At 50.0% G+C, this 26,910-nt stretch overlaps 2 protein-coding genes and 2 long non-coding RNA genes across 4 annotated transcripts in view; 3 read left to right on the top strand and 1 right to left on the bottom strand.

The window, feature by feature from the left end:
• Positions 1–7,422: 7,422 nt before the first annotated feature.
• Positions 7,423–14,202, top strand: LOC309369189 (uncharacterized protein). Its single transcript, XM_081909952.1, has 4 exons — positions 7,423–7,617; positions 7,904–7,986; positions 10,796–10,922; positions 12,651–14,202. The coding sequence occupies exons 1-4, from the start codon at positions 7,557–7,559 to the stop codon at positions 13,823–13,825; spliced, it is 1,446 nt and encodes a 481-aa protein (XP_081766078.1). The 5' UTR covers positions 7,423–7,556; the 3' UTR covers positions 13,826–14,202.
• LOC309369409 overlaps positions 8,677–26,910 on the bottom strand; it is a 25,512-nt gene continuing 7,278 nt past the window's right edge. The window contains exon 3 of the long non-coding RNA XR_014168104.1: positions 8,677–9,014. This is a non-coding gene — a long non-coding RNA (uncharacterized lncRNA). The remainder of the gene's footprint in view (positions 9,015–26,910) is intronic.
• On the top strand, positions 14,662–15,585 carry LOC309369424. The gene is made up of 2 exons (XR_014168119.1): positions 14,662–15,137; positions 15,289–15,585. It is a non-coding gene; the product is annotated as an uncharacterized lncRNA (long non-coding RNA).
• The window catches only part of LOC309369089 (uncharacterized protein), a 15,984-nt gene continuing 13,648 nt past the window's right edge, over positions 24,575–26,910 (top strand). The window contains exon 1 of the mRNA XM_081909737.1: positions 24,575–25,197. Within this exon, the coding sequence (XP_081765863.1) occupies positions 24,796–25,197 (402 nt within the window). The 5' untranslated portion in view covers positions 24,575–24,795. The remainder of the gene's footprint in view (positions 25,198–26,910) is intronic.

Raw genomic sequence — 26,910 nt, 5'->3', positions numbered from 1 at the left:
CATGGGTGCGTCTCTGAGCGGGCTAGGAGCTGTCCCTGGCGCCTGGAACCTGTGAGGTGCCTTGTAGGGCGTGAGCACCAATCTATGAAAGACCAGGTGCATTATGGATCCCTCCGGGAGTGTCAACTGGAAGGCCACTGGGTTGATCTGTGCCTCGACTTGGTAAGGACCTAGCTGCTTGTGTCCGAGCTTCTTCTTAGCTAACGATCTGGCCGGCACTGCCTGGGCTGCTAACCAGACCCAGTCCCCCACCCGGATGTCCTCCCCAACTCTCCTGTGTCTGTCTGCCTGCATCTTGTAAGCGTGTTTTGCTAGCTCTAACTGCCTTCGGAGTTGTTTGTGGACCTCCTGTAACTCCGCTGCCAAGGCCTCAGCTCCCTGCGGCTCCCCCTCCCCCCCTTCTCTAAACCCGGGAAGGTTCTGGGATGCCACCCATTGTTGGCGAAAAACGGTGTCACCCCCGTGGACACGTGTTTCGTGTTGTTGTAGGCAAACTCGGCCAGCGGTAGGTAGTCCACCCAGGTCGAGGGCTGCTGGTTCGCGTAGCATCTCAGGTACTGCTGCATGATGGCGTTGACTCTCTCCGCTTGTCCGTTGCTCTGCGGGTGTCCTGCCGACGCCAGGTTGACCTTGACGTTCAGAATGCCCATCAGCTTCTGCCAGAAACTCGAGATGAACTGGCGCCCCCTGTCGGACAGGATAGATCGCGGCAGGCCGTGCACCTTGAACACATGGTCTATGAACAGCTTGGCTGTCTGTTCCGCTGTGGCCACCTTCGCGCAAGGAATGAAGTGGGCCATCTTGGTGAACATGTCCACTACCACGAGTACTGCTGTTTTGCCCCGCGAGCTAGGCAGATCCGTGACAAAGTCCAGGGCCACCCTCTCCCATGGTTCGAGGGGCGTCTGTAGTGGTTCCAGCAGTCCTGCCGGCGGCCTGTGTACTGGCTTGGACCTTTGGCATGTGTCGCACCTCGTGACGTAATCCGCGACTTCCCCCCTCATCTTGGGCCACCAAAAGTCTCTGGTTACTAATTCCACAGTCTTCTCTTTGCCGAAGTGCCCAGCGCTGGGCGCGTCGTGTAACTGCTGCAGGACCTTCACGCGGAGGTCGTCTCCCGGCACGTAGAGGGCCCCTTTGCAGATGAGCAGGCCGTCGCGTATCTGGAACTCGTCCTTCGCTGTGCCGCTGCGCACCTCCTCCATCTTGGCTCGTGCGAAGGAGTCCGCCTGCAGCGCGCGACGTACCGCGTCCAGGTCCACCGTGGCTGAGGCGAAGGCCCATGCTTTCGGTGCGAAAATGTGCTTGGCCGCCGCTGGTGCCTCTTCCTCCAGATACTGCGGTTTCCTGGATAGCGCATCCGCCATGATGTTGTTGTCTCCCGGGATGTATTCTATCTTGAAGTCGAATTCTGCAAAGAACTCCGCCCAGCGGATGTGTCTCTGGTTCAGGAATCGCGCCGTGCGCCAGTACTCCAGGTTCTTATGGTCCGTGCGGACCTGCACTGTGTGTTTGGCTCCGATGAGGAAGTGCCGCCACGCCTTGAAGGCTGCGTGAATTGCCAGCAACTCCCTGTCCCAGATGGTGTAGTTTTGCTCTGATTTGCTGAGCTCCCTGGAGTAGAAAGCACACGGCCTCCAGTCGCCTTGCGGGTCTCACTGCAACAGGACTGCTCCCACAGCTCTGTCCGAAGCGTCCGTTTCAACCCTCATGGGTTTGCTGGGGTTTACGTGCAGCAGCTGCTCTTCGGACGCGAAGAGACGCTTGAGCGTCTGAAAGGACCGCTCCGCCTGCTCCGTCCAGATGAACTTCTTCTTCTTGGAGCTGAGGGTGTCCGTGATGGCTGCCGTTTGCATGGCGAACCCCTTGATGAACTTGCGATAAAAGTTGGCAAAGCCAACGAACTTCTGGACCTCCTTCCGATTGCGCGGGCTCTTCCAGTCCAACACCGAGCGGACCTTGGCACTGTCCATGGCAAGTCCCTTGTCGGATAGCTTGTAGCCCAGGAAATCCACCTCCGTCATGTCGAACTGGCACTTCTCCAGTTTGGCGTAAAGTCTGTGCTCCCGGAGTCTCTGCAGAACTTCCTTGACGTCCTTCTCGTGACCCTCCTGTGATTCCGAGAAGATCAGGATGTCGTCCAGGAAGCAGACGCACTTCTTGTAGAGGAGTCCCGCTAAGACGTGGTGCATGAAGGCTTGAAAACAGTGGGAGCCATTTTGTAAACCAAACGGCATAACTCTATATTCATAGGTGCCTAGGGGCGTAAACATGGCCGTCTTCCACTCATCGCCCTCCCGCACGCGTATGAGATTGTACGCTCCACGTAGATCCAACTTGGTGAATATGCGACCCTTCCTCACCGTCGCCAGCAGGTCGTCAATCTTGGGCATGGGGAATGCCGTGGGCTTCGTCCTCGAATTTATGACCCTGTAATCAACTACAAGCCTCTTTTGGGGCGTGTCCCGCTTCTTCACAAAAAACACGGGACTGCCCCCCACTGCTTTGGATTCTCGGATGAATCCCCGCTTCAAGTTGTGATCTATGAACTCCCTGAGTTCTTGCAGTTCATCCTCAGACATGGAGTACAGCTTCCCCGTCGGCAGCGTCGCCCCCGGCAGGAGGTCAATCTTGCAGTCGTAGGGTCTGTGGGGAGGCAGCTTGTCTGCTTCCTTCTCGCAGAAGACCTCCAAAAACGCCTTGTATTTGTCGGGTACCGCTTGCAGCATGCCCAGCTGTAGCTGTGGGCCATCCTCTTGCCCCTCGTCTTCCTGGTTAGTCATGATGCAGTGTTCTGCGCAGAGGAGCAGAAGGTCAACTGACGCTGGTACCATGCTAATGCCGGGCTGTGCCTGTGCAGCCAACTCATGCCCAATACAATGGACGTGTCGGACAGGTGGGTGACATTGAAGCTGATGATTTCCCGGTGATTTCTAATTCGCATCACCATTGGCGGCGTTTGCTGTACCACCTGTCCCCCCAGCAATTCTCTTCCATCGACTGTGACTACTTTGAGGGGCATCGTGGCTGGCAGGAGCGCTACGCCATGCTGCTTGATGAAATCCATTCCTATGAAGTCTGCATTGCTGCCAGAGTCAATGGTAATAGGGACTTCCATGGTGAGCCCATTGGGAAGTTGGAGTGATGCGGTGAGCTGCACCACTGGTTTGGGTGGGAGGGGGTCTGTGGGCTGTAAAATTCCTGGGGACTGCTTCACTGACTCGTCTGGCTGGGCCCCAGTGGCTCTGCCTCCAGCCAGACTTCGTCGTTTCCCTGCAGTGGTTCTCCCTGCTGAATTGCTTCTTTAACTGTTGCTGAGGCTGCAGTGTGCTTGTGGAGCCTCTGGGGGCACTCTTTTGCCATGTGCTGAGCACTGTCGCAGATGTAACACTTCCTGTTCCCTCTAGGAGGCTTCGCTTTGACTGCTCCCGGTGTTAGGGCTCTGGTAGCTGACTGAGCCTTGGCACCACCTATCTCCATGGGCTCCTCTCCTCCTCCCAGTGGAGGCGTGGATTGAGCGTGCGCTGTGTCCCTGGGAAAGAAAGGAGGTGCTCTCGCTGGCGTGCGTCCCCAACGTCTTTGCTCCAAGAACGTTCCTCCAGCCTCACCCCAATCGTCAGCGCTTTCTGGACCACTTCTTTAGTGCTCTTGGGTCTCTCCCCCCTTGCAATTTCGTCTTTCACAGCCCCGTTCAACCCCTCCCAGAACAGGTCCCTGACGGCAGCTGAATCTTTTCCCCATCCCAGCGCGTTGACCAATGCAAAAAAGCGGGAGTGATATTGCCTCACAGTGGCTCTGCCTTGCTTCAATCCATGTATCTGTTTTCTGGCGATATCTACATCAATCTCTGATAAAAAACAAGCATCCATCGCCTTAAGGAAGGCATTCGCATCTTGGAGGGCTGGGTCCTTATCACGCCACAGATTACGCAGCCACGCTTTAGCGTCTCCATGGAGATGGGTTAGTATGAACCCTACTTTCTCCTGCTCATCTCTAAAGTCCTTCTCCAGCAACTCTAGGGCGAAAACCACGTCTGCTCTGAAGTTAGGATACTGCTGCAGATTCCCATCGAAATGAGACACAAGGCTGCCTCCTCTCTTTCCCAGCCCAATCCCCTCTGGTCTGGCTCACGGTGGCCCCTGTTTAGTCAACATATCCAACCTGATTTGCAGATCCTTGCATGCAGCAGCTGCATCGACTTCCCTCTTCCTGGATGCTAGTATTTCCGCGTTAAGTTGTGTCACTGCGTTTTGCAGGGCTGTTATTTGTTGTTCGGTAGTCATCTTGTCCTGCTTTCGTGAGCTCGCGAAGCACCAATCTTCGCCCCTCGCTGCGCCCACTCACGTTGCGAGGTTTTGGTGAGACGAGACTTACTGTCAGGGCTGCCTCTAGGTCCCAGCTCACAAAGGACCAACGCTAGGCTGCTGTAATGTACAAAAGTCTTTATTGAAGTTCAGTTTCCATTTCAAAGCCACAGCGTGCAGCCCTACGTCTTATCCTTAGATCGGCCTCCTCTGGGTCCTCCTGCCCGCTGGGGCATTACCCTTTCTGGACTCTTCCGACGCTGAGTCGCTTAGCTCCTCCCCCTGCCTCCTGCAGGCTTTAGGACCCGGTTCCCAATCCTCATTCTCTGCTGTCCCACGCTCCTGTACATTTGAACTTGCCTCTCGCGCCAACCCAGTGACCTTTCTCCTAACCGTCACACTACTTCTGTCACTGCTTCCCTCTTCCGGGATACTGGCCGGATCTGACCTCCCCTCCGTTGTCCGACTCTCCGATGGAGGCGTGGTCAGCCCTGCCTCTTCTTCTCTCCCTGGTGGGTAATGCACTGGCCCCGATACTTGGGACTCCCCCCCCCACTCCGCTCTGGTGGGGAAGCTGGTCCTGATTTCCAACTACTGCTCTGGGAGTCCCTGCTGCCCCCTTGCTCCTGGGGCCTTCCCCTTGGGAACCCCCTACCCCTGGCCACTGGCGCCCCCTTCTGTGAATCTTCCGATTCGCTGGAGAGGCTCATGGAATCCCTCGGACCACTGTCATCTCCTACGCTCCCCTCGGATTCCTCCCCCTCGCTCTCCATCTCCCTTCTTCCCTGTGCCTCTGCTCCTGAGCCCCTGTTGTTGTTGTTGTTGTTTAGTCGTTTAGTCGTGTCCGACTCTTCGTGACCCCATGGACCAGAGAACGCCAGGCACCTCTGTCCTCCACTGCCTCCCGCAGTTTGGTCAAACTCATGCTGGTAACCTCGAAAACACTATCCAACCATCTCGTCCTCTGCCGTCCCCTTCTCCTTGTGCCCTCCATCTTTCCCAACATCAGGGTCTTCTCCAGGGAGTCTTCTCTTCTCATGAGGTGGCCAAAGTCCTGGAGCCTCAGCTTCACAATCTGTCCTTCCAGTGAGCACTCAGGGTTGATTTCCTTCAGTATGGAGAGGTTTGATCTTCTTGCAGTCCATGGGACTCTCAAGAGTCTCCTCCAGCACCATAATTCAAAAGCATCAATTCTTCGGCGATCAGCCTTCTTTATGGTCCAGCTCTCACTTCCATACATCACTACTGGGAAAACCATAGCTTTAACTATACGAACCTTTGTTGGCAAGGTGATGTCTCTACTTCTCAAGATGCTGTCTAGGCCTGTCATTGCCCTTCTCCCAAGAAGCAGGCGTCTTTTAATTTCGTGGCTGCTGTCACCATCTGCAGTGATCATTGAGCCCAAGAAAGTAAAATCTCTCACTACCTCCATTTCTTCCCCTTCTATTTGCCAGGAGGTGATGGGACCAGTGGCCATGATCTTCGTTTTTTTGATGTTGAGCTTCAGACCTGAGCCCCTGACACTGTCTAATTTTAAATTGCTGTTATGGCCTAATCTGTATTGAAATTGTCCTTTGTTTTTCCGGTGTTATCTTTTGCTGACTAGCTGTACGAGTTAATCTGGTCTGTGACCGTTTAATAAAATTTGATTTGATTTTGAACATCTACATGCAGCCGCTGGGAGAGATCATCAGGGGGTTTGGGCTTGGTGTTCATCAGTATGCGGATGATACCCAGCTCTACCTCTCTTTTAAATCAGAACCAGTGAAGGCGGTGAAGGTCCTGTGTGAGTGTCTGGAGGCAGTTGGTTGGTGGGTGGATGGATGGTGGCTAACAGATTGAGATTGAATCCTGACAAGACAGAAGTACTGTTTCTGGGGGACAGGAGGCGGGCAGGTGTGGAGGATTCCCTGGTCCTGAATGGGGTAACTGTGCCCCTGAAGGACCAGGTTGCGCAGCCTGGGAGTCATTTTGAACTCACAGCTGTCCATGGAGGCACAGGTTAAATCCGTGTCCAGGGCAGCTGTCTACCAGCTCCATCTGGTACGCAGGCTGAGACCCTATTTGCCTGCGGACTGCCTCGCCAGAGTGGTGCATGCTCCGGTTATCTCCCGCTTGGACTACTGCAATGCGCTCTACGTGGGGCTACCTTTGAAGGTGACCCAGAAACTACAACTACAACTAATCCAGAATGCGGCAGCTAGACTGGTGAATGGGAGCGGCCGCCAAGACAACATAACACCAGTCTTGAAAGACCTACATTGGCTCCTAGTGCGTTTCTGAGAACAATTCAAAGTGTTGGTGGTGACCTTTAAAGCCCTCGGTCCAGTATACCTGAAGGGGCATCTCCACCCCCATCGTTCTACCCGGACACTGAGGTCCAGCACTGGGCCTTCTGGCGGTTCCCTCACTGCGAGAAGCCAAGTTACAGGGAACCAGGCAGAGGGCCTTCTTGGTAGTGGCGCCCTCCCTGTGGAATGCCTTCCCACCAGATGTTAAAGAGAACAACAACTACTAGACTTTTAGAAGACATCTGAAGGCAGCCCTGTTTAGGGAAGTTTTTAATGTTTGATGTATCACAGTATTTGAATATTCTTTTGGAAGCCGCCCAGAGTGGCTGGGGAAACCCAGCCAAATGGGTGGGGTATAAATAAATTATTATTATTATTATTATTATTATTATTATTATTATTATTATACCAGTGGACTGCCGTCTGTCCAGATTTTACCGTATTTTTCGCTCTATAACACGCACCCAACCATAACACGCACGTAGTTTTTAGAGGAGGAAAATCTGTAGGCATGCCACCCGTAGGCATTCCCTCCATAACACGCACAGACATTTCCACTTACTTTCTAGGAGGAAAAAAGTGAGTGTTATGGTAATTTGTTTTGAACTAATTTTAAGAAGTATTTTAATTAATCAATTGCCTGTTCTTATGTTCTTTGTATACTGTGTTAGATTTATGATGTTAGCCGCCAAAAGATTGGCTCCGGCCAGGGAGGGTGGGGTACAAATAAAAAAAATATTATTATTATTATTATTATTATTATTAGGGGCTCCAAAGAGGATGGAGCACATCCCATAATGCTCTGCTGATGGCCCATCCTTTTTCTGGGAAGGCATCCATGGAATGAGATCTCACACCATTAAAGTTTTTTAATTTTCCATTATCTTTCTGCTATTTCTTGTCATTCATTTTCTGTTTTGAATCCTTGTTGCTCTTTCAGGAAAAGGATCGTTTTGAGGAAATGAATCTGGATTCCTGTGAGGCAGAGAGGCCTCCGTTGGACACCAGAGAGAGGCCACTGGGTAAGGAGGAAGGCGGTTTTTCTCCATTTGGTCTCATTCTGTTGGTTTCCCATATAATCTCTGGGTTCTTTTCATCAAGTTTTTTTTGGGGGGGGAGTTGGGAGGAAGGGTCTAGAGGAGGAGAGATGTATTTCTGCATGACTAACATATGAAATGGGCACAAACGTCCAACTGCACTCAGCAGGTAAGGCTTTCTCAAAGGCCCATCTGTAGTTAGAGATGCCCTGATTCACCTGTGAGAGAAGTAGGCACTCCTGGCATCCTGCTTATCTTTTTTCTCTTTCAGGAGACAGAATGATGGCGGCAAGACCTCCTGATCCGCCTTTTCATGGGGGCAGAAGGGAAGCAGCGGCTGTGGAGCCAGATCAGGTCAGGGGAAGCTGCCTTGTGGGGACAGAGGCTGAGGAATGGAGCAATGTCATGGACTGGTTGGGCACAGAGGAATGGTGGGAGGAAGCAGCCGGGGAACCAGGAAGGAAAGATGTCTCAGCCCAAGGAGTGGAGGTGGAGGAAGGATGAACGGTCAGAGGGAGAAGAGGGAGAAGCCTGGGAAGAGGAGATGTCAGAAGCTGAAGGGATAACGGCTTAGTGAGCCAGGAGACTCTGAGGCAGAATGCAGTGCAGAATCGGAGGCAGAAGAGGAAGGAGGCAAGTGGGAGGAGGAAGGTAGGGAGGGAGAGGTGAGTTAGGAGAAGGAGGAGCCACCGGGGGCTCCCTCTCCTTCTGCCAGAAGCCACCTTCCCTGCTTGTCTCTCAGAGCCCAGAGACTTCTGACAATGGAGGAGCAAAGGCAGGCTGCACACTGGCGCACTGTTGGATCGCTTGCCAGAAACCCCAGAGAGGAGGGGACTTGGAAAGCTGTGGGGAGTTGGGGGCCTTCTCTTTTGGCAGCTGATTTCATGGAGGAAGACCCTGTCATGGAATTCTACTCAGTATTGATCCAGGCAGAACTCCAATTTATAGTTACCAGAGTGAAAACGTAAAGACGTTGCAGGATTCCCCAAAATTGACCAGAGGCAATTGTATTTCACCCAGCAGAGCTTTACTGAAACCCAGGCTCCTTCTGACCTCTTCTTATAGGCAGCATGACCTTGACAGAAGACATAACAGAACCACTTTAACCCAGCTGTACTCAGGCTGCGAGGCCTGGGTCCTTGTGCCAAAGGCCAAGCACAGAAAGGGTGGCCCTAGGTCCCAAAAGATGATTTTCTGTGGGTATGAGCCAGGGACCAAGGGGTGGAGATTTGCCTATCCAACAGGCAATCAGTCCAGGATTCTGCTCAGCAGCAGTGCTGAGTTCTGTGAGTAGAATGGATGGACACGCATACATGGGAACCCTGGTGTTCTTTCAGAGAGTCTGCAAGACTCTGCTGCTGAGGAAGAGGTAGAGGTTGAACCTGCTGCTGAGGCAGAGCAGGTAGAGGGAAGAACTTCTGCTAAAGCTGTGAAGCTTGAGCATAGAAGTGCTCCTTCCTCACCCACATGTTGGAGCCAGGTTCAGCTGAGAAGTCTAAACGGTGCAGTAAGTCAGAGGGGGAGCTCTCGGAGGCCAAGGACGTTCCAGCTGGTCCTAGTGGGTCTGAGGGGGTACCTGAAACTGGGTTGAGACGTTCAGCTCGCACAACGAAAGGTAAACCTCCTGACAGATTTGCAGTCACAAGTGTGTGGGTTGGCATGGCACAGTGTGAAGCCGAGAGTTTTGAGGATGTTCAGAAACTGCCTCAGGAAGAAGCCAGGAAATGGCATGAGGCAATGCAGAAGGAGATGAGCTCAATGGAGTCTCTAGGTGTGTTCTCCCTCACAACGTTGCCAGTGGGCAAACAGGCCGTGAGCAGCCGCTGGGTTTACATTCTTAAACCCACAGCAACAAGGGAACCACAGTACAAGGCTAGGCCAGTAGCCAGAGGTTCACACAGGAAAAGGGGCTGCATTATACTGAGGTATATGCTCCTACTTCCAGAAGTGAAACTCTGCACATGCTCTTTGCGATTGCTGCACAAAGAGTTTTTCAGGTGAATCACTTTGATGTGGATGTGGCCTATTTGAACTCAGACCTCCAGGATGATCTGTACATGCTTCCTCCTCCAGCGTTTGAGGGCAATGAACCGAATGCTGTATGGAGGTTTCACAAGTCCATTTATGGCTTAAAGCCTTAGAGAAGCTAGATTTCAGGAAGAGTCATGCTGACAGCTGCCTGTACCTTAAAGGGTCAGGAGAGTCCCAGGAAATGGTGTTGATCTTTGTTGATGACATCATTCACATCTCAGGGGCAAACAAACAGGTGCAGAAGTTTGCCAAAGAGCTTGGAAAACGGTTTCAGCTCAAGAACCTGGGTGCAGTAAGGATCTACTTAGGTGTTCAGACAGAGAGGACTGAAGATGGAAGCTTCTTGCTCAGTCAGAAAGGCAAGATTGAGCAGTTGCTTGAGAAGTTCAGAATGTCTGATTGTGCAGGGGTTAGGGCACCCATGGAGACAAGACAGTTGGCTAGCAGAACATGTTGACTTCGAGAACGCTGAGCTCTTCCAGTCAGCTCTGGGTAGTCTGTTGGATCTGTCCCAATGGAGCAGGCCGGACATTGCTTTTGCTACCAATCTGCTCAGTAGGGAAGCATCAAAGCCCAGTGTGAGTGCTTGGCACGGTATCAAGTGGGTACTGCGCTACCTGCAGGATACCAAGGACTTCAGTCTCAAGCTGTCAGCTGCAGGTGAGACGGCACTTACTTCCTGGGCAGATAGCGATGGGGCGAATCTGGATGACAGGAAGTCCGTATCTGGGATGGTAATAAACCTTGGGGAATCTCTAGTTGGGTGGAAGTCCCGGAAGCAAAGTCTCATTGCGCTGTCCTCTACTGAGGCTGAGTTCATTGCACTGTCGGAATTGTGCAGGGAACTGGAGTTCTATAGATGCCTGGTGCAAGAGATCTATGGGGATTGTTGCCTGCCCATCACTGTTTGGGAAGACCATCAACCCTGTCAGACGTTGGCAGAATCTGGGCAGTTGAAGGCCAGAACCAAGCATCTAGACATACGTTTCCAGAATGCGTGTCAAAGTGTCAATCCTATTAAAAGCAATCCTATTGAAACAACACAGCAATTAAGAGAAAGGAAAGAACAGAGCATTGTGTAGCAGATCATATTTCTGCTGTCTCAGAAGAGGACATTTCCTTTTTCTTTTAGGGTCCAGTGTGCTTTGAAGATGTCGCTGTTTGTTTCACGGATGAGGAGTGGGCGTTGCTGGATCCTGACCAGAGAGCTCTGTATAAGGATATCATGGAGGAGAATCATGGGATCGTGGCCTCTCTTGGTAAGGCTCCCCGTGGGATCGTCCTATCTGCCTGGAAATTAAAAAAATACCTCTATGTGACAAACCTCATACATTTCCACAGAGCTCAGCACCGCCCCCTCCAACAACTGGGAACCTAACACCCCAACAATAAACATTGAACAGCAAATTCCAGTTTTTTCTGTGAACCATCTTCCTCCAGTTCTGTCTTTTTATACCACAATTTGGCTGGTCTGAACTGCCCAGGCATCTCAAATGTCAGCTTCAGTGTTGGTATCTGAAGAAGTGTGCATGCACACGAAAGCTCATACTAATAACAAACTCAGTTGGTCTCTAAGGTGCTACTGGAAGGATTTTTTTTTATTTAGCTTCAGTGGTGCTGTTTTTGTTTTTGGTGCTGTCAGTCTTGGGTTGACCAGAGAGACGACTGACAGTGGAGATGGAGGGGGTGCCATGACTGGCCAAACAAAATCCATCCCAGAGAAGAGCCAGGCTTATTGAATCTCAGGTAGTAGTAGCACTGATAATAATAATAATAATAATAATAATAATAATAATAATAATAATAATAATAATAATAATAATAATTTTATTACTTTTTGCTCTGCCCACCTGGCTGGGTTGCCCCAGCTGCTCTGGGCGGCTTCCAACACTTATATAAACCAGAAACATTAATCATAACAATCTGTCCCCATATAAAAAGTACATTAACTTTAAAATGAACAACTTACACTAGTGGCCAAAATTGTGGAAACCTTTTGGAGAAAGTGTATTTCAGAGCTTTGATACCTCACAACACCACTTTTTTTGGGAGTACTAGCATAAAACTATATATCAATGGAAAAATAATTTAATGAGGAATGTAATGATTTTCTTCTGTCATGCAGGCACAGTCTCTCTATTCTTCGATCATCACTTGCTGTTGTGCACCTTTTCCTGCCTTTACCAGTCTGATTTTGGAGTGACTGAGTCTCTTATACCTCTTCAAAAATATAGACCAGCTTTGGTTAAGTTTTCCCCAATCTATCTTCTAATTTCTTCATACCTGTAGCCTTGTTCACTTAATAGTACGATTTTACATCTCTTTCTGGGTAACTACCAACCAAATTGATAGCAATCACATAATACACTGACAAAAGTCAACCTAAGCAAGTTGTGCTTCCCTTTTCTGGTTATATGTCTATAACCTTTGATAGAATACAGATAATTGAACAAACGTTGTTGCACTACATTCTTGATTAAATTATCTTTCCATTGCTATATAATATTATGGTATTACACTCATACCTCGGGTTACAGTCGCTTAAGGTTGTGTTTTCGGGTTGCGCACTACGCCGAACCTTGAAGTACCGGAATGGGTTACTTCCAGGTTTCAGTGCTCGCACATGCGTAGAACCACCAAATAACGACCCACGCATGCGCAGATGCAACGCTGCAAATTGCAAACACTGCGGATTGCGAACATGTCTCCCACACGGATCATGTTTGCAACCCGAGCATCCACTGTACTTCAAAAGAAGTGGTGTTATGACCCATCAAACATCTGAAATGCACTTTTTTCTAAAAGGCTTTCACAATTTTACCACTACAGTATATCAAAGAAAGCAACATTCAACAACCCATCAGACTCTAATAAGAAATATGTTGGTTAATGACAAACCACAAAGGTAATGAACACACACATGCAGCTCCCTTCAGTTCTTCTTCATTTGTTCCTGAGGCTCTAATCCCTTTTTGTCTCCATTGCAGATTGTGATGAATTGCAGATCGAGAACAAGGCTGAACAAGACAAAATCCCCAGAGAGGAGAAGCCATGCAAAAATTTGGAGTGTGGAGACAGCTGCAGTCAGAGCTCCAATCTCACTTACCATCAGAGAATTCATAGAGGAGAGAAACACTATCAGTGTGGGGAATGTGGAAAGAGCTTCAGTCATAGTGCATCTCTCACTTCCCATCACAGAATTCATACAGGGGAGAAACCACATCAGTGTGTGGAATGTGGAAAGAGCTTCATTCAGAGTTCTGATCTCACTAAGCATCACAGAATTCATACAGGGGAGAAACCATATCAATGTGTGGAATGTGGGAAGAACTTCACTAATAGTTCCGCCCTCACTTCCCATCAAAAAATTCATACAGGGGAGAAACCCTATCAGTGTGGGGAATGTGGAAAGAGCTTCAGGGAACGCTCCAGTCTCACTTCCCATCAGAGACGTCATACAGGGGAGAAACCCTATCAGTGTGGGGAATGTGGAAAGAGCTTCAGTCAGAGCTCCAAGCTCACTTCCCATCAGAGAATTCATACAGGGGAGAAACCCTATCAGTGTGGGGAATGTGGAAAGAGCTTCAGGGAGAACTCCCATCTCACTTCCCATCAGAGAATTCATAGAGGAGAGAAACCATATCAGTGTGGGGAATGTGGAAAGAGCTTCTGTACAAGCTCCATTCTCACTTCCCATCAGAGAATTCATACAGGGGAGAAACCCTATCAGTGTGGAGAATGTGGAAAGAGCTTCAGTCAGAAGTCCAAGCTCACTTACCATCAGAGAATTCATACAGGGGAGAAACCCTATCTGTGCTTCAAATGTGGGAAGAGCTTCAGTCGGAAAGATCGTCTCACTTCCCATCAAAGAATTTATACAGGGGAGAAACCCTATCAGTGCGTAGAATGTGGAAAGAGCTTCACTAAGGTCTCCTATCTCACTTCCCATCAGAGAATTCATACAGGGGAGAAACCCTATCAGTGCGTAGAATGTGGAAAGAGCTTCAATAGGAACTCCAATCTCACTTCCCATCAAAGAATTCATACAGGGAAGAAACCCTATCAGTGTATGGAATGTGGAAAGAGCTTCACTAAGGGCTCCTATCTCACTTCCCATCAGAGAATTCATGCAAAGGTTGGAAAAACCATTATACAGCTTTAGGAGCCAGGCAAATCCGCACCTTGTTAACCCGGCCTTTGGCTGATTGACATCTAAGGCCCTTTTAAAATGTGGAGTTGAGTTACTGATGTGCATTTTGTGATTCTATGTTGTGTTTTTATGTTGTAACCGTCCTGAGACATGTGGAAACAGGAGTCAACACCTAGAGGCCGAGGGGTTTTTGCCCCCCAATGATATATTTTAGTGGGCCACCCCCCCAGTTGATAGGCATTGCCATTCCAATGCCCTTTATGCATCATGTGATTTATTGTGCAAGGCGGGCCTTACCTGGCCCCTCCCACCAATATTTTATTCAAGTTGGCACCACTGGGTTGAGTAGTATACAAATTAAATAAATACATAAATCGCCTTCCTTTGCACATGTTCCAGCTTGCCAATATCCTTATTTATTATCATTTTTAATATTTATGTGCCCTCCAATTGAAGATTTCACAACATAAACATACAAGATGAAAGCATGGCTTTCCCAAAAACAAGTCAAGCCAGACAAATCTCTCCTCCCCTTTTTTTGGATGGAGTTGCAAACTTTGTTGATTAGGGGAGAGCTGTGGAAATAGTGCGTCTTGTTTTCAGTAAGGCTTTTGAGAAAAACCTGTGATATTTTTGGCAGGAAGCTGCTAAAATGTGGGTTGAATGAGGTAACTGTTCGGTTGATTTGACTGACGACACCCAGAGGACTCCTTTATGGTTCCTCATCATCCTGGGGAAAAGTGACAAGAGGGGGTGCTGCAGGGTTCTGTCCTGGGCCCGGGTTCTGTCCTGGGCCCGTTGTTGTTCAATATCTTTATGAACAACTTGAATGAAGGAACTGAGGGGGTCTCATCCCATTTGCCGATGACACAAAATGTGGAGAGGAGGCCAACGTGGCAGAAGGCAGAATGAAGCAGCCAGAAGTCACCTCAACCCGATGGACTGGTGACCCCCTCCTCCTTTTCCTCTCCCCCCAAGCCATCAATACAGCTAACACGATCAATATCCCCCCCCCCAGCCTCACACCTCCACAGAGATCCCCACCCAACACCAGTCCAGGTGACATAAAAAGACACTCCCCATTACCCAACAATCTACAACCCATTCTCAGCACCCCTCCCCACGCCTTACTAAGTAAAATAATTCCCCTTGTTGCAAGGATTTTTAAGGTACCAGTGACCCACTCAAATTGTGTCCCAGAATTGACAGACGCAGCAGTGGAGAAAAAGAAAGTGATATTTATTGCTGAGCAATAAGAGACCCAGTGGAATCCTTTCCCAAAGACTGGGCCCCGGGCTCTAGCGCCCATAGGCTTTATACCTGAGTACATACATCATAGTTCATGACATAATCGGATACAATCGCACACGGCAGAAAAAGAAGACCAATGAGCGCATTCAAGCCTTGCCCCCTGATCATGTAAAGAGTTCCCTCCCAACATGCATTTAACCTTTCCCCTGATTTATGGTAAGGAGGAAGAAAAAGGAACTTCGGCCCTTACGCTCCTACCCGGCCATCTGCTATACCGGGACATTCTGTGGTTAGCATCTTCCTGTTTGAGCTACTCGGGACCCTGTCTGGACAGGGAGGGAAGTGCCAGCACAGCAGATTTATTGCTTCCCTCTTATGCTAGCGAGACATTGAGAAGAACAAGGGAAGGGAACTGGGGCAGAGTTCATTTCGGATCTTTCCGATCTAAGCAATTTGCTATAACCTTTTGCAGAAGCCGTCCTGATTCAAACATGGATTATATAAAAATCATTATAAGGATATATGGTTATATGGCTAACTGATTATATGAAAAGCATAAGGGTAAAATTCCTCCAGGTGGTCCTGCTTCACCCTAACCTCAATAAAACAATCCACAAACAGGCTAAAATCTGACAAACAAGCAGCACATTGGGGCTGCCAGAGCATATCAACAGCCTCATCTCTACCCCAACATACCAGTGATGTTAATAACATTAGCAACATTGCTTATGGACCCTATATCCAACATAGGCATCACAAAGACAGTTGGAGGATGGATGGCGGCCAACAGATTGAGGTTGAATCCTGACAAGACAGAAGTACTGTTTTGGGGGGACAGGAGGCGGGTGGGTGTGGAGGACTCCCTGGTCCTGAATGGGGTAACTGTGCCCCTGAAGGACCAGGTGCACAGCCTGGGAATAATTCTGGACTCTCAGCTGTCCATGGAGGCATAAAGTATAAAGCAAGGTTAGTGGCCCGAGGATTCACATAGAGAAAGGGTGTCCACTTCACAGAGGTATATTCGCCGACCTGGAAAGCGGAGACTTTGAGAACGCTTTTGGTGATAGCAGCACAGAGAGGTTGGATGGTGAACCATTTCCATTTTGATGTAGATGTCGCCTACCTGAACTCAGATCTCCAGGAGGAGTTGTACATGCTTCCTCCTCTAGGGTTTGAAGTCAGTGAACCAGGCGTCGTGTGGCGGTTGCACAAATCCATCTATGGATTGCGCCAATCTGCCAGAAATTGGAATATGTGCCTACATGAAGCCTTAGAAGAGCTAGTTTTTAAGAGATCTCTTGCAGACAGTTGTCTTTACATTAGAGATTCAGGCTTGAAACAGCAAGTGGTGCTTGTGTTTGTTGATGATATCTTAGCAATCGCACAGACAGGTAAACAGGTGGAGAAGTTTGCTAGAGAGCTTGGAAAGCGGTTCAAGCTAAAGCAGCTTGGAGATGTCAAGTCCTATCTAGGTGTAGAGATCACAATAGCAAGTGATGGAAGCTTCTTGCTTTGCCAGAAAGGTAAGATTGAACAGTTGCTTGAGAAGTTCAGTATGTCTGATTGTGCAGGTGCCAGATCACCCATGGAGGCTGGATACGTGAAGGAGTGTCATCTAGTAGAACGCGTGGTGTTCGAAAATACTGAACTCTTTCAGTCAGCTCTGGGTAGTCTGTTGTATCTGTCACAGTGGAGCAGACCAGATATAGCGTTTGCTGTCAATCTGCTCAGTAGAGAGGCCTCAAGTCCTAGTGTGCAGGCCTGGAATGGTATAAAGCGGGTGCTACGTTACCTGCAAGATACCAAAGACTTTTGCCTCAAGATGTCAGCTGAGGGTGGTGTCAAGCTGACTGCATGGGTGGATGCAGATTGGGCTAACCTTGCAGACCGCAAGTCAGTGTCAGGCCTAGTGGTGAAGTTTGGGGACTCAGTAGTTGGGTGGGGGTCCCGGAAGCAAAGTCTCATAGCGCTTTCATCTACTGAAGCTGAGTTCAGTGCGCTCTCAGATGTTTCCAGAGAACTGGAGTTCTATGTGTGTTTGGTCAAGGAAATCTGTGGAGAGAATTGTCTGCCCGTTGTGGTGCATGAAGACAATCAACCATGCCTCAAATTGGCTGAGACAGGGCAATTCAAGGCGAGGACCAAACATTTGGACATACGTTTCCGGAATGTATGTCAGAGCGTTCATGAGGGGCTAGTTGCTCTGAAATACTGTCCCTCAACCAAGAACCTCGCTGATGGTTTCACAAAACCATTAACCTTCCAGAAGCACGAGAAGTTCTGTGAGGTTCTGTGTATGGGGAAATCATTGTTGGCTGTTGTCCCCAGATGCAGGACAAGAGGGGGTGTGGAGTTTGGAACTGACAGGGTTAAAACTCTGTGGTGTCCTGTATCTGGGAGGTGCTTAACGCAGAAAAGTGCGTCACAGTCTGTGTCACTGTTCAGACTTGCTTTCGCTTCTGCCTGAGACGCAGCTCAGCTTGCAGGCTGCAGGCTGTGTGTGTGTGCTTTTGGAGCACAGAGAATGTCGGAGGTTTCTGATGGATTTACTGCTTTGTAAATAAACGCTTCTAGAGATAAGAACCGAACTGTCTTTGGACTTGATTTATCCCTCATCTCACACGGACGCAGGACCGCTGCTACTCTGCTCTCCTGCCAGGTCAGCTCCCCAACAGAGCCGTGCAGGGAAGCCTGACTGGACGCAGGAATTGTTTACCCGAAAAAGATGTATGTTTGTGTCTTCTCGGTATAGTTGAGAAATAAAGATGAGCATGCAGCACATACTGCTTTATCCTTTCGTCTGCGGACTAGGCTCTGCTGGGCTAAAGATAAGATGAGCCACTACCAGCTCCAGATGGGCCAGAGCTGGACAAATTCCAACACCATGCTCCCCCCCGAACCTCTCTGGTTATGGGACAGGGGAGCACGTCAGGCTGGGGCCGCAGCAGGGGCCGCTCAAAGTGCTTGAACCTCCCCCTAGAACATAGGTCCCTGGGTGTAGAGGTTCTGCAGCACCGTGGTGAGATCTATAGGCTGGGCTCCGTCCAGCTTGCACCCTGGCCGGGACATAGGCTGGCCACAGCGAACGTTTACGGTTTATGGGCGGTCAAAGTCCTGGTGGAGGACATCAGGACCCGGGGGCAAGACGGTGCGGTGGGAGCAGGAATGGGAATCCGGAAGCCAGGAGTCAAGAAGCCAAGGGTCCGAGGATCAGGAATCGAGTCAAGAAGCCCAAGGAAGGAAACGCTTTGCTGTGGCAAAGAGCCAAAGGGAAAGGCTGACCTTATATCCCTTTCTGGCTCTTTCTTGCCACCAGGTGCTGTGAGTTACCCATCGGCCTCAACTGTGCAGCCGTGCCTCCTTGCCTCTTCAGAACAAACTTAGGAAAGCCCCACTCCTGCAAAGCCCCACTGGTCCCAGGGCCTGGCTCCGGCATGCGCTCCTGACAATAACACTACTTCTTTTGGAGTAATAGCATAAAATTATGTATCAATGGAAAGATAATATAATCAAGAATGCAATTACCTGTATTCTATCAAAATTTATAGCCAAATAACTAAAATAAGGAAGCACAACTTGCTTAGCTTGACTTCTTATGTGATTCCTAACAAGTTGGTTGGTTTTTTCTGTCTTCTTTCATTTCGTGAGTCTGAAGAACATAATAGAAGAAAAGAAAAATATGTGAGAAGAAGAATCGGAGAAGATTTACATCCCACTTGCATCACGCCTACCGTGAAGCACCCAGTTAGTGTGATGATCCGGGGTTGTATGACAGCAAAAGGTGTGGGCAGAATTTGCGTCATTAATGGGAACGTCAATGCCCCCAAATACATAAATACGTGAGCCCAAATACGTGAAGCCTTCCGCATGTGATCTTTTCCCAGATACTGAAGCATTATTCATTCATTCATTCATTCATTCATTCATTCATTCATGTATTTTATATTTCAACAGGAATCAGCTCCATGTCATGTTACTCCTTTGTGCAAAAGGCAGTTTCAATATAATCATATTCAACTGCTGGAATGGCCTGGTGGGTTCTGTCCCAGCCCAGAGCTGGACGGACCCTCGGACAGGGCCAGGGCCGTCATTACCTGGGGGGTGCAAGGGGTGGGGGCCAGGGGCTGCCACTGAAGCCGCCTAAGCTCCTAACCATCTACCTGTTATGAAGTAATAAATAATTTTGATCAAGCTAGTAAAACAAAATGCATATATACCCAGGTATTACTGAAATGTATACCTACTTTTTCTCTATAGGACTTGAGACTGTGTGTGCTCATTCACCAAAGATGCGCCGTGCCAGAGGCGGCGTTTGTCAAACTGTTGCAGGAATTTGTGTATAGGTTGGGGCAGACATCATGCACATGGAGCCCACCACCAAAATCAGCACCATCACTTTTATGACTTTTGTAATTTGTCCCCACAAAACACTTCATCACAGTTTCTGTTCAAAGGGCCTCTGCTGCACGATACCAAATGTAAGAATTCACTGATCAATGCATCTATGTACTGGCTCACTGGGAAAACTTCAGAAATTCATCTAGACCTGTGAGCTCAGCTCCTCAGCAGCCCCTCTGCCTGAGCGATAATCCCTGGCATCCTGATACCTGAGTGCCAGACAGGTAGCCATTCCAGAAAGAACAAACCCAGATGAAGGCAAAAGGGTGGGATTAATTTGGCTGGGAAACAGGGAAATGTAAAATATCTTTTGTGACACTCAGTGGGTGTTTGGTGGAGGGCAAGGGGAACCATGGGGCAGGGTCCAGGATGCTCAGATTACTGCCACCAGATGTATGAGTGATGTAGTTTGGGGGGGTGTAACCTGGGGATTAACAGCTAATAAAACTTTGGGTTCTCTTTTGTTCAGGGATTCCATCCTTTTTTTTTCACTGCATGATTTTTATTAGTTTACATAATCCAAAATACAAAAATAAGATATACAAATTCAATTATTACTTTCACAAATTTTTAAATGTGACTTCCTTCAACCTTTCCACAAATCATCCATACTAATCTTTTTTAAGATTTCGCAGTTCTTAATTTGTAATGCCATTATTCATCCTAGTTCTCCCATTTCTCTTTAGACAGTACTCTTTACTTTTTACAGAGCTCCTTTGAAACCCACTAATGTTATCTGTCCATCACTTAGATTTTCCAGATAATTCGTGAAATTTTCCCAATCTTTGGTAAACCTCTGATCCTTTAAATATCTGATTTTCCCTGTCATCCTATCCATCTCCACATATTCTAATAGTTTTGATCTCCATTCCTCGATTGTCGGTAGACCCTCTGATTTCCAATTTTTAGCTAATAAGACTCTTGCTGCCGTTGTTGCGTACTGAAACAGCTTGTAATCTTCCCTCTTTATCTCCCTTCCTACCAGTCCCAACAGAAAGGCCTCTGGTTTTTTAACAAAGGTATATCTTAGAATTTTCTTCATTTCGTTATATATACTCTCCCAGAACCCTTTAACCTTCTGGCATTCCCACCACGCATGGTAGAAGGTCCCCTCCCTTTTCTTACACTTCCAGCACTTGTTACAAGATCCATACATCCTAGCTAATTTTTCAGGGGTCATATACCAACGGTAGAACATTTTCATTAGGTTTTCCTTCAATGTCACGCAAGCCGTGAATTTGAGATGGTATTTCCAAAGTTTTTCCCATTCTTCAAAGTAGATGTTACGACCTAAGTCTCTTGCCCAGTATGTCATACTGTTCAGGGCTTCCATCCTGTTCCACCTGGTGGCAGGTGGGAGTCCTGTCGCCAGAGTCTTCAATCAAGACCAATTTGCTCTGCTATTCCTGGCCGGTGTCCTTGTTTTTTGTCCAAGGGAGCCTCAGATTTCTCCGTTAACAATTCTCAATGGTGCCGTGCACTGAAATTAACTAAATTGGGGGGGATCATGGGGCAGGTCTTTGCACCCTGGTAGCGCCTATGCTAAAGACAGCCCTGGAGGGGGCTTTGATTCCCGAGCGCAGCCAAGCATAGGATCGGGTCTGCACAGAAAGTGAGGGGGGGTGACAGCTGCGGGCAAGGAAAGGCAACCAGCGCTGGGCTTCCCTGGGCTTCCCGGCAGCAGCCAGGCAACGTCCCCTTGGCAAGAAGCGCCTGGGACGAGGAGGGCGGGAGGGGCGCCATGCAGCGGAGTGGGGGGGGGGGTCGGCAGTCACCCCTCCAGTCCAGCCCTGGGGGTCTTAACGGAAAAATCCGAGGGCTCCCTTGGACAAAAACAAAGACACCAACCAGGATTACTTGGAGCAAAAGAGCAGCCTGTGGGCTTGGCCTCTATTGATCTGTTGCAACAGGGTATTCCCCTCACTTGCAGGAGAGAGGAGGGACCCAGAAAAATGGTGTGCAAGGCCTTAGAAAGACTTTTGAAATTGCCACCCTGGAGATCAAGACCACCCCCAGAAACATCATACCTACATCACAAAAAAGGCGGTCTTAAAACAGAAATTTGAATGTTGTTTTTCTCCTGTTGTTGTTTATCTCCTGTCTGGCAGGTTACTTGATTGGATTTCCTGGGTAGCCTGGCCAGTCCTTTGTAATGATAAATACTTAGTTCCTGGGCCAGGTCACAGGCTCACACCCTATTCAAACACAGACATACCCTTAAGATAGGTTACAGATAGGTAGCCGTGTTGGTCTGCCATAGTCAAAACAAAAAATTCCTTCCAGTAGCACCTTAAAGACCAACTAAGTTAGTTCTTGGTATGAGCTTTCGTGTGCATGCACACTTCTTCGGAAGTAGAAGTGTGCATGCACACGAAAGCTCATACCTAGAACTACCTTAAGACAGGATTTGTGAAGGAAAAGACAATGGAGAGGCTTTTCCATTTTGACCTTGCAGTGAAAACATTTCCTCAGTTTAGGAATTGGAATGGTTCCAGGTTGGCCTCCCTGTGCTGATCTATGTATGCGCTTGGTTGGTACACTTAATGAACATTACCATATATCTCAGACCATAAAATTCCTATCACAGGGGGCAGTCAGAGGAGGAGGGGGGAGGGGGGCCAGGCTGCTCTGTCGCCTTCACACGTGTCCTTTGGGGGGCCCTTTCCTTAGCACTGTTACGGGGGGGGGCACATCTTTAAAGTTGTTAAACTGTTACAAATATCACGCATAAATGTATCCTTTCGACTTGACAGCTCAGGGAAGCTAACTAGCTTTTACAATCATATAAAATCATCTCCTTTCCCAGTTTCCTCCACCTCAACACTATTTTGCCCTTGGAAAAAGGACTCTTTTCTCTGCCACCTCCCCAAGCGTGAAGACATGTAGACACACCTCCCACCCCAGGAAGTGCCGAGAGGTGACAGGTGCTGAGCTGATTGTTGGCCAAGGAAAGCCTCACCCCACCCCCAGACTTGCCAAGGGGTCCAGACCCCCAAAGGGAGTTCTATTGTGCTTTGGGTCCTGGGACTTCAGAGGTGCTAATCTTATACCTGAGTCCTGCCCTGCCATGTCTGCTTATGCCAGTCTTGTACCCAGGACTTGTCTGGACATCTTTGCCAAGACTCACCCCTCCCCTTTGGTGACATGTCAGTGATGGAGCAAGGATGCTGTACGAACTGTATTCTGGAATATTTCTGGGGATGTTTTAAAAGTCCTTGTGGCCCCATCCTCGGGGTTCCGAATTCCTCTTGGAACCTGTTGCGCAATAAACTTTGGTCTACAGCTGGTGTTTCCTCCGGTTGGGGGCTGGACTCCTCCTTTATTCCGCCGGGACCCGCGGGCTCCGCTCGACCAGCTGGGGGACTGAGCACCTCGCACCTAGATGCTTCCCTAACAGCAAGAACACCAGCAGGAATGCCAACCCAGCAGAACAAAAAAATATGCACCCGGTACCAGCTGAGCTTGCTAGGCCTCTGCAGGGGAAAGGTCTCCCTTGGGAGGTGGGGGACTCTCCTTCCTGGGAGGTTTCTCAGCAGAGATCGGAGGGCCATCTGCCCTGGAGGCTTCCGCGGAGATTCCTGCATGGCGGGGGGTTGGACTGGATGACCCTGGGATCCCCTCCTATCTCTCCACTCCTGAATTGCAGGAGGAGCTTCCTTGCCTCCTGCAAAGCCCCTTTCCCTGCAAACTCTTCCTCCGGTTTCTGGCCGAGGGAGGGAGATGCTCTGAGCCCAACCGAGAGCCTCACCCCCAAAAGGATCTCTGGGCATTGAGGGAGCCAGGGGGGCAGCTGCCCCCCGAATGAATAACAAATAATAAGAATATGAGGTTTTGCCAAGCAAGAGAGGGCTGAGCTGGGGGACTCGGCTTGGCAAGGGTTAAAGGGAACTGAGCTGCCTTCCTAGAGAGGCCAGGAAGCAAGGGGGGCAGGTCCTCCAGAGCCAAGGCCCCCCCCCAGTCCTTCCCTGCTTCTATGTCTCTCCTGCAAGGGCTGCCTCGCTCTCCCCTCCCGGGATCTGGTGAGTCTCCCCTCTCTCTCTCTCTGGGATCTGGTGGGGGTCCCAGGGCTGCAGCAGGGGAGGGGGCCTGGGGGGGCCCTGATCTGCTCCTGCAGGGGGGGGACCCCAAGTCAGGGGGGAGGAGAGGGTCCTGCCAGGGAGGGGCCAGATCTACAACGCTCTCCCTCCTGCAGATCAGAGGATCCTGCAGATCAGAGCCCCCCCCTTCAGAAAAAAACGACTCCCCCGAAATCTCCCTTCTTCAAACAAAGGAGTCCCTGGGACTTTGACTCTCTGTGACTTCGCTCAGTATCACTGCACAACAGAGGGAACAGGTGCAAATGGTTTTCGAAAGCTGGAGGAGGAGGTGGACTAGCCCCCCCAAAAAAACACCCCACGGGGAGGCAGGAAGAAAAGGTGGAAGAGAGAGGCCGGGAATAAGGAGAGGGATCCCAGCCCAGAGTCTGGCTGCTGCATTGGGGACCAGTTTCCCAGTGTCTCCCAGTGTCTCCCAGGGCAGCTCCCCACGGAGGCCACTGCAGCAATCCCCTCGCACCCAGAGCAGGGCATCCCAGGACCCCATCCTCTCTCTCCCAAAGGGATTGTTGCTGGCAAAGCAGCCGGAAATGGGCGCTGCTCCTCACTGAGCCTCCAGGGACCTGGGCATCAGTGGCTGTGCGTGTGTTCAGCCATCTAAGAGAATCATCATCATCATCATCAAACTACCCATCCTTTACTCTGAGTTTCAAGGGAGATGTCTTTGGCCCTCAGTGGGTTGACTAGATACATACCTGGCCCTCAGAGCAAAGAAAAAGAGACCCCACCCCAGGAGTCTGCCTTGAGAGTGGCAGAGAGTCCAAGTGCAAGAAAAGGAGACGGAAGCAGGGGGGAAATGTGCCCAGAAGTGGGGGTGGGGGGAGAACAACTCCTGAGGACCCCCGGATGAGGACCCCCTCTAGAGCCAAGCATCCATTTTTCAAATGACTCCCTTGTCAGTCAGTTCTGACTTCTTGCATTGACTGGAAGGCAGGAGCAACCAGGCTGATTCATCTCCCAGAAACCCCTTCAGTTGCCTCCACATTCTGCATTCCTCCTTCTCTTTCTTTTCAAAAAGGTATCTCACGCTTTGGGCTCTGGTACCGTCCAGGCCTGATTCCTGGCAAGTCTCATCCATGCTTGTTCAGGGATCTGTTTCTTCTCCTGACCTACAAATTCTGTAACTAAACAATGTATTTGCTTTCTAGGATTTGCTAGAGCTTCTCATTAAGACGGCCAGAACTTGGCAGAAGACCAAAGGCTTCCTTCCGATCTCTGAGAGGCTTCCTGAGAGCACAGATGGATAAGCAAGACTCAGCTGGCCCTGGAGCAGGAAGAGGCCATGCCAACCAAACTGGGAGCAGTGGGGGATTCTGGGAAAACTCTGTGCGGAAAATCCTGGGTGAGGAGGACACCCTCCGCTCAGAGGTGCAGAGCCAGCAGTTGAGGCAGTTCTGCTGCCAGGAGGCCAAAGGACCCCGAGAGGTTTGCAGCCGACTCTACCACCTTGACCGTCAGTGGCTGAAGCCAGAAAGGCACACGAAAGCTGAGATGCTGGACCTGGTGATCTTGGAGCAGTTCCTGGCTGTCCTTCCCCCGGAGATGGAGAGCTGGGTGAGGGAGTGTGGAGCGGAGACCAGTTCCCAGGCGGTGGCCCTGGCCGAAGGTTTCCTCCTGAGTCAGGCAGAGGAGAGAAAGCAGGTGAGAGAGACTTGCCTCTGGATACTATCTTGACCAGAGCCAGGGCCTTTTCGGATGTGGCTCCGTCCTGGTGGAACGCTCTCTCACAAGAGACCAGGGCGCTGCGGGATTTGACATCTTTCCTCAGAGCATGCAAGACAGAGCTGTTCCGCCAGGCCTTCAGGGTTCAGGGTTCAGTCTGATTCTTTTCTTTCAGTACAAGAATAAGCAATAAAGAGGCTTCCTAGCCCGCTCACCACCTCCTTTATAAGACCGGTGGTAACAGTCGTTGGCCCTAGCGAATATTAAAGGTAAAGGTAAAGGTACCCCTGCCCGTTCGGGCCAGTCTGGCCAGACTCTAGGGTTGTGCGCTCATCTCACTCTAGAGGCCGGGAGCCAGCGCTGTCCGGAGACACTTCCGGGTCACGTGCCCAGCGTGACAAGCTGCATCTGGCGAGCCAGCGCAGCACACGGAACGCCGTTTACCTTCCCGCTGGTAAGCGGTCCCTATTTATCTACTTGCACCCGGAAGTGCTTTCGAACTGCTAGGTTGGCAGGCGCAGGGACCGAACGACGGGAGCTCACCCCGCCGCGGGGATTCGAACCGCCGACCATGCGATCGGCAAGTCCTAGGCGCTGAGGTTTTAACCACTCTCAATTTTACTTGACTTGATCATGGATGGAGGATTTGACCTGGCATGTGTAACAGAGACTTGGTTGGATGAAGCAGATGGGCCTGTTCTTGCCGCTGCTTGTCCACCAGGTTTCTCTTATGCACAGCAACCCAGGTCATGTGGGCGGGGAGGGGGGTTGCAGTGATTTTTAGGAAGTCATTAGTTTGCACCAGGCGTCCTATTGGGAAGACCCAGTTTTCCGAGTGCATGTTCTGGAAGTTGGGCAATAGGGGCAGAACAGGATTCCTTTTGGTGTACCGACCTCCCCGCTGCACCAAGGATTCCCTGCCCGAGCTGCTTCAGGTTGTGGCGGATGTTCTCCTGGAGACACCTAGCTTGGTCGTCCTAGGGGACTTTAACATCCATGCCGACACGACCTTACAAGGGGCCACTCAGGACTTCATGGAAAGCATGGCCTCCATGGGGCTGTCCCTGAATAAGTCTGGCCCAACCCATAGCTGCGGACATGCCATGGACCTGGTGTTTACCTCTATGGATGTTGGTGACCTGACACTAAGTCAAAGTGAAACAAAAGAAGTGCCATGGTCAGATCACTTCCTGGTGCAACTGGACTTCTCCGCGACCCTTCCCCTCTGCAGGGAGGTGGGACCAATTCAGATGATCCGCCCCCGCCACTTAATGGATCCAAATGGTTTCCAGAGAGTGGTAGGGGATGCTTTATCCCATGTTGATGGCCTTTCAGCTGATTCCCTGGTGGCCCACTGGAATGAGGGGTTAACCAGGGCTATTGACTGTTTGGCTCCGAAGCGCCCTCTCCGATTGCATGGAGCCCGGAGAGCCCCGTGGTTTTCCACGGATCTGAGGGCAATGAAACAATCGTTGAGACGGCTAGAGTGCCGGTGGCGGATGACCTATTCTAAAGCTGACCAGACACAGGTTAGAGCTCAATGTCGAGCCTACCAAGTGGCGGTAGCGACGGCGAAGAAGACTTTCTTCACCGCCTCTATTGCATCTGCAGAAAACAGCAGCAGGAGACTTTTTCAGGTGGTTCACAATTTAGCCACCTGTAACATCGGGGCCCAGTACGGGCCACATGTTC

The sequence above is a fragment of the Podarcis melisellensis genome (assembly GCF_964234715.1).
Source record: "Podarcis melisellensis genome assembly, chromosome: 4".
NCBI classification, from domain to species: domain Eukaryota; kingdom Metazoa; phylum Chordata; class Lepidosauria; order Squamata; family Lacertidae; genus Podarcis; species Podarcis melisellensis.
This window is presented reverse-complemented; position numbering and strand designations above follow the sequence as displayed.